At 41.2% G+C, this 12,847-nt stretch overlaps 1 protein-coding gene across 1 annotated transcript; it reads left to right on the top strand.

The window, feature by feature from the left end:
* The first annotated feature begins 2,709 nt into the window (after positions 1 to 2,709).
* LOC134406741 (olfactory receptor 10A7-like) lies at positions 2,710 to 3,642 on the top strand. Its single transcript, XM_063138272.1, has one exon. The coding sequence runs from the start codon at positions 2,710 to 2,712 to the stop codon at positions 3,640 to 3,642; it is 933 nt and encodes a 310-aa protein (XP_062994342.1).
* Positions 3,643 to 12,847: the final 9,205 nt, after the last annotated feature.

Raw genomic sequence — 12,847 nt, 5'->3', positions numbered from 1 at the left:
TGTTCCCAGTCACTGTCACAATGTACATCACCAGGACTATTGGGAAGAAGAACAGCTCCACATTCGGCATTCGAGAAAATCCAACTAGGATTAATTCCATCTGAGATGTTTGGTTTCTCCACAGCATTTCTTTCAGTTTTTTTATTATTATTAATTTATACCCTGAGGACAAAGAAAAAAGCACTTAAACAATACTGTGAGTTTAATAGACAACTAATATTTCCTTCCCTCCAAATGCAGTAGCATTACTGGGTGTCTGTCCAAAATCACCACTTTTATGCTGCCAATTTCATTCATTCATTCATTCATGCTTTGGTAAAATGAACTTTACATTCCACCCCAATACTTTAGTGCTCCTTTAATTCCCTCAAACTGATTGTATTATTTTAAATTACAATAATAAATAATACTACAAACTTTTGCTTCTCTTGGATAGAGAAGGAGATAACTTGCTTTAGTTCTTATTTTTCTTGGCAGAAAAGTGAGGTACATATAAAATAATAAATACATAAATACATGAATGAAATGCCACCTTACCTAAATATGGCTAAGTCTGAATCCAACCCGTTACATTTGATCAGTTCCAAAATTTAAAATTTCTAGTCTTTGCCATATAGTCCTCTCTTTCATGTCAGTAGTCTGAGCAAGTTTCATAGTTAAGAACATAAGAACATAAGAAGAGCCCTGCTCAATCAGATCAAGTGTCCATCTCGTCCAGCATTCTGTTCACACAGGGGCCAACCAGCTGTTGACCAGGGACCCACAAGCAGGACACAGTGCAACAGCACCCTCCCACCCATATTCCCCAGCAATGGCTTACTGCCTCGAATACTGGAGATAGCACACAACCATCAGGGCTAGTAGCCAATGATAGCCTTCACCTCCAGGAATTTATCCAACCCCCTTTTAAAGCCATCAAAATTGGTCGCCATCACTACATCTTGTGGTAGTGAGTTCCATAATTTAACTATGTGCTGGGCAGAGAAGTACTTCCTTTTATTTGTCCACATTCAGCTTCATGGGTTGACCCCAGGTTCTAGTGTTTTGAGAGAGGGAGAAAAAGGTCTCCCTATCCACATTCTCCATACCATGCACAATTTTTTACACCTCTATCATGTCTCCTCTTAACCTCCTTTTTTCCACTACGGAGTTTGCTCTAGATCCACCTACCTCACAGGGTTGTTGTTGTGAGGATAACAGGGAGAGGAGGAGGATTATGTATGCCACCTTGGGTTCCTTGGAGTAAAAAAGGCAGGATATAAATGTAATAAATAAATAAATAAATAAAATAAATAAATAAGTGCCCAAAATCATTTTTGTATGATGTCACTTCTTTAAAATCATAACTTCCTATTGAGTTTTCTACAATGTTTTTTTATGTCACTTCATACACAACCTGATTAAACTATCCATTTGCTTCACATATATTTCCAACTCCCCTCAGATTACTGTATCACAAACAATTGATGAACAGTGGCTTATGTAGATAAATAAAATACCCAGATGACACTGCTAGCTTCTTCCCCCAGTGATTGGGGGCGGGAATTCAGTAAGGGCAGATAAGTAATTTCTCGTACATTCTTCCTAATTACTTTAGCACCAACTTCTCACAAGGAAAGGGCTTCGATGAGGCAACTTCCTGTACATGTCCTTATAGAGATTGGCTAAAATCCAACATAAATCCTACTTACAGTAGACCTATTGGAATTATTAATAATTCAAATCCCATTCATTTCAGTAAGTCTGCTATAAGTAGAACAAATGTTGGATTTTACCCAATAGATTTATAATAGTTATAGTTCTCTTGCATTTAGGATATGAATTCGGACTAGTACACAATAAGATAGAGTGAGCAAATTGATAATGTAGTAGTTTATCTTTCCAACTCATAGTTCTTTTTATAATTTGCTTCTAGACAACATGCTTTAAATCCAAGGGGTTGTTTCAACAACTTCCCCATGGAAGAAGATATATTATGGTCAGAATTTTGCAGAGAAAAATCCAAATATTCATCAGGCAACAGTGTCAATTCACTCTTTATTGATGGGACAAGCAGCAAAAAGTGACTGTAGAAAGACAAAAAGAAAGTGCTTCCAAAAGTCCATAGTTGGCTGGTTATGATTTGTTTAATTAAACTAGCCAATCAATGGTGCTACCTCTCTGATTATTTTCAATTCTTAGGACATGAGATAAACTACCTGTCTAGATTTTCTCCAAGAATAGATAGTAGACAAAATACATTGCCCTTTTTGTTATTGAATTCGTATAGCTCTTGCATTAATATCCCATCCTTCCTCCAAAGTGCTCACAGCAGTATATCTGAGAGTATCCCCTTCCATTCTCACAAAATACATGCAAGGTTCATTAGGTTCTGAGAGAGGTGACCCAAGACCAAGTGGTTAACTACATCCTAAAGAAGAGATTTGAATCAAGGTTTCTCGATCACTGTATCCACTATGACATTCTGGCTGCTTCGCTGCAGGACTTAGTTAAATCATAAGGATAAGGAAAGCGAGGAGATCCCAAGAGGGTGAGTTTCTTGAGATGAGGTGAAGATCTCCCTGGTGATTAATTTATGATCCATCTAAGGCAGACACTCCACCAGTTTAGAAAATATTTAACTCGTAGTGATAATCCAGAATTGTTGCTATTGCTGATCTCTGCATGTTCCAAAGAGTGTACTTCTTATTTTTAATTCCAGATAAAAGAATGACTTGGCCAAATCAGACTGTGATCAATGAGTTCATTCTTTTGGGGTTTACCAAGCTAGGCCATCTCCAGGTTCTTCTCTTTACTTTGTTTCTGATAGCCTACATAGCAGCTGTGATGGGAAACTTCTTCATCATTTTGTTAACAATAGTGGACGTCACTTTGCACAGCCCTATGTATTTCTTCCTCAGAAACTTGTCCTCGGCAGAAGTTGGATTCATATCAACTATTATCCCTAAAATGCTTGTGAACCTCCTCTCAGAGAAAAAGACCATCTCCTTATTAGGGTGCAAGGCACAAATGTATTTGGGCTTCTCCTTTGGGACCATGGAGTGTTTCCTTTTAGTAGCCATGGCATATGACCGTTTTGTCGCCATCTGCAACCCTCTGAGGTACACAGTTGTAATGAACAGGAAGTTTTGTGTGCTGCTGGTGGTGGCTGCATGGGCCTCTGGATTACCTGTTGCGACTATACAGATTACTTGGTTGTTTAGTTTCCCATTCTGTGGGTCCAATGCAGTTTCTCATTTCTACTGTGATGCTCCACCAATACTTCATCTGGCCTGCGAAGACACTTACAAATTTGAACTCTTTTCCCTCATAGCAACATTTATAGTTATAATATGTCCATTTGTACTGATCCTGGCTTCCTATGTCTGTATTATTGATGTTGCCTTGAGGATGCCTTCACCTGAAGGTAGATGGAAAGTCTTTTCTACTTGCTCGTCACACATCATTGTAGTGAGTCTGTTTTATGGCACAGCCAGTCTGACTTATTTGCGACCACGGTCAAACTATTCTCCGGGGAGCAAGCATCTTCTTTCTCTCTCGTATGTTATTGTCACACCCATGCTAAATCCCATTATCTACAGCCTGAGAAACAAGGAGGTGAAGGATGCCTTCTGTAGGTTGGTGAGTGGGAAACTTTGTTGATAAGGATGACAAATGTGTTTCAAAGTTAAAATTGACTGAATTGGTGAGTTATAGCAGAGTGTGTCACAAGGTGTGTCACAATGCATTCTATGTGGGGTTGCATTTTATCTGTATGCCACCCTGAGATCTTAGTGATATAGGGTGGGATATAAATATTTTAAATAAATAAATAAATAAATAAATAATAAATAAATAAATAAATAAATAAATAAATAAGGTTTGTTGTGCATCATAGGCTGTGACATTGAGATATGATATTTAGGAGCTCCCCTGTATAAGATAATGGTGCTCCTGCCCTGGGCACTAGGTAACAGCTGGGTTGTGAACTGCACTTGTGATTGGGTGGTGGAGGAGGGCAAAATGCAATGGCTGGCAACACACACTGTAGTGCATAGCACTAGCAATATAAGGTAGGAGTTAGCTGGCTATTTCAGACCAAACACACACTTCCCAGACACAGTTCACAGGCAGCTTGGCCCAGACTCCTTTCTTAGGTGCAGTTCTGGAATAACTGGCCATTAACAGGTCATGTAGGAAATCCCCCCTCCACATTGGCATTGAGGCTTCCCCCCACCCATGCTACTCTGCTCTGGCTTGGTCAAGGAGAACCCAACAGTTAGGATCAATTGACAGATACTACGTGTTAGGGTAGTGCAGGTAAGAATTCTGAGTCATCAGATTTGGTGAAGATTGGTTCCTCAAACAAGTCTCTCAGGGATAACTAGAGTAGGTCAGGGAGTAGTAACACTCTTTAAGCATCCCTGAGTCAGTTGTCCAGGATTTTCTGCCACAGCGAGTAGAGACTAGGGGCTCATCTACACCAAGCAGGATATTCTACTATGAAAGAGGTATATAAAAGGCAGGAGCCACACCAAGCAGCATATAGCAGTATTAAAGTGGTTTATGGTATGTCTCAGTGGGCCCCAACAGTTGTCAGTGCACTTCAATACTGCTATAAACTACTAGTGTGGCTTCTGCCTTTTATATACCGCTTTCATAGTGGAATATCCTGCTTGGTGTAGATGAGCCCTTGGACAGGGCCTCCCTCAAAATACCATTAGGTGTGTGGTAATGTGGCCCAGGGCATGGGTGAGTTTACTGCTTCTGGTCAGAGCCAAGGTTGGGCTCAACTGTTAATTTGTATCCCTTATCAGAATAGCTATCAGCTAAGAATATTTGTTTTTGCAGTCCCCATTCATTAATAAATAAAACTGTGGCCCAGTTTTACCCTAAAATCGTGTGTCTTGCCTCTTTATTTACTACTGTATGCACAATGAGATGGATAATACAGGTAACTCGCAACAGTGAAATAATGGTGTTCATTCTGCTGTCTTCCTGAGTAAGATAAATGCTATGGGTAGTATCAAACAGTTTTCCAACACGAGCACTAATGATGTTGCACTAGTGTAAGCCTATGTCTATGCAATACAACTAGTACTTTCTGGCACAACGGGGGGGGGGGGGAAGCTCCCTGTGAAGCTTGCTATGGAGCAAAATCATGATAGCTAGAAATAATGTACTGCAAATAATAAGCTAACTCTAATAAACTAACTCTAACTCTCGAAGGGGATACAAACATGGAACTGTGTTTCAGACGGGAAAGTGCGGACCATACAATGTATAATGTTTAAGGTGACATTAGACTGGTGTGTGTTTGTGTGTGTTCATGTGTGTCAGAGGCCAACAGGACTACTCTTCTAGAATGTAATGTTTATATACTAAAGAAAATCTGGTATTTGCAGTTCAGTCAAATATCTTAGTTGAAAATAGTTTGTTGGGGGACAAAAACCATAAAATGAACGATAATAAACCATAGCTTAAATAAATTAAAACAATTTAAACACCTAAAACAATTTCAATAAGATTTCTGACCTGATAAAAAACAGCTGAAATAAATGTCCCATCATATGTCGTTATACTATATGCTTTTGAGTAGAGGACAGTCTTGACCGGCCACCACAAAGATGACATTGTTGGCACCAGGTGGGTCTCAGTGGAGAGATCATTCTATTATTATTATTATTATTATTATTATTATTATTATTATTATTATTATTATTATTATTACTACTATTTTCCACATTTTTTTCTCTTTAAGGAACCCAAGGCAGTGTACATAATCCTTCTTCTCTCCATTTTTATCCTCACAACAAGCTTGTGTGGTAGTTGAGCTGAGAGTCTGTGACTGGCCCAAAGTCACCCAATGAGCTTCCATTGCCAAGTGGAAAGTTTCCAGATTCCCTGACTCTAACACTCTAGCCACTGCAACACACTGGGTGCCTCTATGAAATTCCATAAGGGATGGTCGAACTCTCAGACCACCATATTCCACACTGCTTGCTGGCACCCTGTTAGCAGAACCACCTCCATTTTTAACAGGAAACTGTAAAATCTCCATTGCCCACCAAGCAAAATGTCATAATGCCCTGTATGAGAATGTCTCCTTTTGTGCGTCCTTGCATCCTTGATTACTAATATAAACAAGAGTCCTGGCTCCAGCTGTCTGTGTCGAAGTTAACTCTCTGTAACTTACTGTCAGGCCAAAGGTATTGTTTACAGGACTGTTTAGCATAATTAGCTATGCCTCAGTGTTATGTTCTGATTGGTTAATGCTGCTACTGGGCCCTGCCCCTTGAAAGCTTTAATACTGTACCATATTCCCTATGTCTTTTGTCTGATTGCTCCCTTTGAAGAGACCAGGCCTTGATTACTAATCAATAAAGCGCTTTTGAACCCTCTGTCGCTGGAATGGTGGAGTCGTGCTTAAGGGCTGTTTGGATCTCGTCCTTGGGTGAAAAGAACATTGATCTAACAACCCTACCAGCCAGCTGACACTGCTCACCACAAGCAGTGGTGCTGGGCATTTCATGGATGCCCAGCGAGCAGTGCATGGCCTCCCACTCCCTCACTGAGGTCCCATTTTGTGTACAAATGGTGGTTCTCTCTCTCTCTCTCTCTCTCTCTCTCTCTCTCTCTCTTTGCAAAGGACCAACTGCACAAATTTAAAGGGGGAATTTATGTAAAATTACAGGTGTAAATGGTCTATTATGCCTGTTAGTTTGCGTAAATGGCTCCTTTACAGCTGTCATTTGTGCAAACAGTTCTTTACAAAAGTGGTTCTTTACGAAAAAGGCTGAGCAGCTATTTTTATGCAAAATAATGGCTTGGTGAGTTATTGGGGATCTCCACTCTTGCCCAATGTCATTGCATCCTGGAGGCCAAGCTGGTCAGAAATCACCAGGCCTTGAACCCCAGCCAGACACCCATGGCATCCCTAATTTATGTGGGTTGGATCCATGATACACATTATGTATGAAGGAAGGGACTACTATGACAGGAAGGGCTCCACACTCTGCCAGATTTGGGGGTTTTCCCTTTCCACCATCACAAATCACCTCATTCAGCAGATCTCCTGACTCTCTCTATAGCATTTTCTAAAAGGGCTATGCATGATTGAATTATTTACTTTAATGTAAGCATGCACAGCCCCCATTTGTATTAGGACCATGGAATCCCACTTCCTGGAACACCATGGTTCCAATCCAAATGGAGGCCATGTGCACTTACACTAAAGTAAATGAACTTGTAGTTTGGTCCTAAGACTGCATTTGAAATATGGATTCTCAGCTTAATAAGCGAAGGTATAAATGAGTATTGTGTAGACACATGCAGTGTGTGTCCAAGATTGCAGCCAGAGAGCTTATTTCTTTGGAGATTCCTTAAAGAGAAGCTAGTGGCTTGTTTTAATTATTTCTATTCTTCTGCTGTTTTGTCTTGCTTCATGTGTTGCTTGTTCCTATCCATCAAAATGAGCAGAATTCCTCAAGAGTACTCTCTTGCTGAATGCAGGTTTTCGATGATGGGGTTTCTACTACAGTTCGAGTTATGATATACCACTGCCATATTCCCCACAATTCATACACATCTGAATAAACAGTGGGGTGGGGTGCAATCCTATGCATACTTAGGAAAAGTCCTACAACACCTGCATTCCTTAGCCAACCATTGTGGATGGGAGATGCTGGGACTTGCAAGACATTTATTTTCCTGTCTAAACATACGTAGGATTCCATCCCTAGTCAATGAGCCAAATTTCCCAAATGGCACTGGTAAGCAGGTTGGGTTCTCCCCTCACTTGAGCCTGTAGACTGCTCGGCTAAGTATATTTGCCATCAGGAGGATTTTAGTGGAAGCTGTGAATACTTGATATCCAGCAATGAAATGGACAGTTCAAGAGTCTTTTGTGTTCAAGGTATGCTCTCTGTTTTTCCTGCCTAGTTCTCTCCAATCTAATATTGCTATTCCTTACAGAACTCAGATCAACTCCAGGATGGCTGGTATATTTTGTAGGAGTGCTGTGTTTTTCAGAATCCTGGAACACATTGAGACACATTTGCCAACAAAAAGCAGCAGTTGAAGTGATACAGAAAACACAGGATGACTTAAAGAAAGTATCCATGTAATATTGTGTCGCTGTATGTCTGAACATTCTGGCTTTCTTGGGGATCTTTTTATTATTATTATTATCTACACAAAGATGGATTTTATTTATTTATTTATTATTATTTATTTATTTATTTAGAGTATTTTTATCCCGCACCTCAGCCAAAAAGGCTCTCAGAGCGACTTACAATTGATCAGTAAAGAAGACAGTCTCTGCCATCAGGCTCACATTCTAAAAAAGACATGACACACAAGGAAAAGGGGATGGGGAGGGAAGAGGGAGAAAATAAAAATAAATTAAGGAGACTGTTCAGGCTGGTGGGAAGGCCCTGCTCCATCCTCTCATCTCCCAATGGAGGAAGAGATCAACAACTCCTTCTTCTTCCCCACAAGGTGAAGATAACAGTTAGCCCTCTGTGGGGGCGGGTGTCCAACTGAAGCAGGCTCTGAGTGGTATATAAAAGACAGGAGCCACACTACTGCTTTATAGTGATATTGAAGTGCACTGACAACTGTTGGGGGCCATCGAGACACACTATATACTGCTTTCATACTGCTATATCCTGCTTGGTGTGGCTCCTGCCTTTTATATACTACTTTAATAGTTGAATATCCTGCTAGGTGTAGATGAGCCCTTATTTGCTTCCAATTTGTCAATATGGTTGAGAACTTCATCTTTATTCACCACTATTTACCTCAGTTCCTCAGACTCCCATCCTGAAATCATCAATTCAGGCACAGGCATCTGTCCTGAATCCTCTGCAGTGAATACCGATGCAAAGAATTTATTCAGCTTCTCTGCAAATTCCCTGTACCCCTTTAACTCCATTGTCATCCAACGGTCCAACTTCTTGCCTAGGTGGTTTCCTGCTTCTGATATATTTAAAGAATTCTTTATTGTTGGACTTGATATTATTAGCTATGTGCTCTTCAAAATGCATTTTTTGCATCTCTTATTGTTTGCTTGCATCTCATTTGTGCCAGCTTGTGCTCCCTTTTATTTTCCTCACTTGGGCAAGACTTCCATTTTTTGAAGGAAGCCCTCTTTACTACAATAGCTTCTTTGACACTGCTTGTTAACCATGCTGATGACCTCTTGCACTTGGTGCTACCTTTCCTAACCTGTTGAATACCTGTTGAATTTTAGTTGAGCTTCTATTAGTTGAGCTTCTATTATTGTGCTTTGGAGTAAGCCCCATGCATTTTCAAAGGATTTAACCCTCTTGATTCCCCCTTTCAACTTTCTTTTCACTACTTCCCTCATTTTAGATAAGTTTTAGAGAAGTGAACTGCCCAGAGAGCTTTGTGAACCGCCCAGAGAGCTTCGGCTATTGGGCGGTATAAAAATGTAATAAATAAATAAATAAATAAAGTGTGAACGTGTTGGATTTCCTGGGCAATTTCCACTTAAGTATATATTGAATCTTATAGCACTGTGGTCACTATTACTGATTGGTTTATTCCCCACACACACCATGCTAATAGAAGCTTTAAATGAGAAAGCTTGTCATTCCTGGCCATTATAGAAAATTACTGAAAATTCCCCATGACACCCAGGACATAACAAAACCCCAGACAAATCTTTTGAAACCCTAATGGTTGATCACCCTAAGTATAAGGGTTTGTCTCCTCAACCAGCCTTTTATCCAACGACTTTACCAGGGCTTCTGCTTCCATATTCTTTGCAGGATTAAGATCGCCTCCTTTCCTGGGAAGTTCATTTATATGGAAAGTCTTTATATGCAGTTCCATTATATAACCACTACATGGTCCTCTATTATAGCACCACTTCCTCTTTTCCCACATCTTAAAAAAAATGAAAAGTGGGTAAAGGTCAGAAAGCATGAGAGGCCCTGGTTTCTTAGGTTGATGACATAATGTAAAGGATCTGTAAACTTCCATGCTCTGCCAGAGCTAACCAGGTTCTTCCTAGCAAGACTTTGTGGTGCTCAGTATATATGAAACATCATTTTTGTTAAATCAATCTCAATTTGAAATCTACAGAAATACACTTCCTGCCCAGCTAACAGCTTGGGCGGGAAAGCGGCCGTTGCGGGTGGGGGGGCAGAGGAGAAAGATGCCTCACGTGGCTCTGTGGAAGAGCCACGTGAGGCATGGGCTGGGTGGCGGCTATATAAGGCTGCCGCACCCAAGCACCAGCCTCTTTCGATTTCGGCTCCCACCCTCTCACCTCGTTTCTAGTATGGGATTAGCCAGTCGCTCCCTTTGGAGGGAGGGCTAAGTAGGATTTTTTCCTATTACGGTTTTTGCCTATTTCATACTGGTGGCGTTAGTAGGAAGGGTGTGTAATTAGGTTAATTTGTGGCAGGGAATGTGCGGGAATTGAGAGTATTAGACAGGGACGGTGAGCACTCTGGCACCTTTTAAAAGGTGGTTGGCATATCCGGAAGCCTGCTCCTCGGGGGCTCCGTGGCTCAAGTGCCAGGATATGCTATGCCTTTGGAGACTCTCCTGTCTTCACCTACTCGCTGTCATTATGGCAGTGGGCGGGGGTGTAGTAGGGCGGTCTCCCCACACTTACAAAATGTCATATAAGCAAGAAGCCGGAATTCTGGGGTCCTTGCTTTCGAGAGTGGCTTGCCCTTAAGACAGGCAAGAGGCCTGAGATAAGGTTTATTCCCACACTTTCATGCGCAGATCCAGGAAGGGGTGGATTCCAGTTATTTAAATAAATGTGCTAACCCAAGTCCTGTCTCCGTGTCTTTATTCCTTGCTCCCGCTTACACTCGCAAATACATATGGAAGCCAAGGTAACTTTCCATGATAAAACTGTATAGAATATTTCTATTCTTTATCCCATTCATCTCTGACCTTCTGAACATCTACTTTAATAGATTCTAACATACATTTTTTACTAAAAATAAAATGAGGATCAAATTTGGAGGTTCCTTACACATTTGGAGGTTCCATCACACATTTTGAGTTCCTTGTGGGGAACATTGCAGAAAGCTAAAATGTTTTCAGTAATTGTATCACTTCTTTTTTTACCGTTTCACACATCCCTACTAACCAAACTCAAGTATTGCCTTCATTCACTTCCACATTTATTTATTTATTACACTTATATACCGCTCCCATAGCCAGGGCTCTCCGGGTGGTTTTCTAATTATGTTCATACTTCTGCAGGTCACACTGACACCCAGAGAAGTAAATGAGCCATGCTGGTGATCACCCTGTGGCAGCAAGGAGATGAAGGGTCACTAGTCCAGTTTCCTTTTCATTTCCAGCTGGTTTGAGTGGATGATAGGAGAACAGCCCTTGTGCCCTGTAGGTCTCCAGACCACTGAATGACTCTCCAGACCAGCAGGGTCAGATCCCAGCCCTCAGCCCACCAACATGGTGGTGGACAGACAATGAAAGCCCAGATTGCCTCCTGATTGATTGGGCACCTCAGCCAGTGTGGGATTGCCCAGGATGATTAAGAGTGCCCACATGTTTCTTAGGTTGATTCACATTGTATATCTTTGATTCTATTCAATATAGTTGGGGCCCTTCCACTCAAAGCTATGGCTTATTCCAGTGTTAGGACAATACCCAAATTGCTTTAATAATACCCTCACCTGCTCACACAATGTCCACTGGGAAAGTGTGCATGTAAAGAAAATTGAGTCTGCACTTTCTAAAAGGAAAACAATGGTTTAATGAGATATCACACAATTATCATTAATTGCTCCAAGAGAGATTGAGCAATGAGGACACACTCAAATCCCAGAGATCACTAAATTACACTCTTATAAGCAAATTGTGTCACCCATGTTCAAACGTTTCACAACGTGGCTCCTCAACTTCTCGAGGTAGGAGAATAATCTATTCATTTTTATTTATTGAACGTTTTCCTTGACCTAAATGAAATAGATGCAAATCCTATCCGCTGTATATGCTCTTTCCAGTGTATTTACATCACCTACACCAGTTTAACAATATTTGTGGTTGGGGAAAACCTTCACTATCATTTAAACTACACTAAATTAGGACCAACACAGCATCTGGGAAATATATTGGCATCTCTAGGCTTCTTCTTGCAGAGGCATACCTTTGTAAAGATGTTTTTGCTAGGAAAATAAGAAGAGGCAAAGGATAAGATTCTCTCCCACCTCCAGCACCAGTCTCCCCCTCTGAATTGCAGCCTCGGCAGCTGCCACTTTGCAAAACAAAAAGTATCCCAGATATATGTGAACTATCTCATTCTGCCCTATGCTGAGTGAATGAATGAAGGTGATGAGATTGAGAAAAGCCATGTGACCTTGGAAGTGCTCTCAAGGCGAGGCTAGGATGGCTTTCCTGAATAAGTGAGATTTGCTGAGAAAAGCTGTGAATAAGGGAAGGGAAGGAGAAACCATTGTAATATGTGTGATTTAAAAATATTAAGGGACCAATAGCAGTGATTGTGCAAAGTGGAATGGAAGGAGAGACAGGCGAGGAGATCTAATCAGTAGTATAGGTACAGATATCTTTAAATGGAAGGACTTGGAAGCTTGCCAGGGAGGGAACCAAAGAATAGAAATTAGGGGTGTGCACGGACCCCCCGCTCCGCTTCACTTGCAGATCCACCATTTTCCGGATCGGGCCGCTCCGCCCCGCCCCCGCTCCGCCCACTTCCGCTCCGCTCCGCTCAGAGCTCCGGATCCGGATCCGGAGCTCCGTTTCCCCCCCCCATAGGCTTGCATTGAAAGCTAAAAAATTATACAACTTTTTTTCTGTTCAAGTTAGAAACCTCATGTTTGGCACCATGACACCTCAT

The sequence above is a fragment of the Elgaria multicarinata genome, chromosome 11, assembly GCF_023053635.1.
Source record: "Elgaria multicarinata webbii isolate HBS135686 ecotype San Diego chromosome 11, rElgMul1.1.pri, whole genome shotgun sequence".
Lineage (NCBI taxonomy): Eukaryota > Metazoa > Chordata > Lepidosauria > Squamata > Anguidae > Elgaria > Elgaria multicarinata.
The sequence above is the reverse complement of the archived record's forward strand: the minus strand, read 5'-3'. Positions and strand labels throughout refer to the sequence as shown.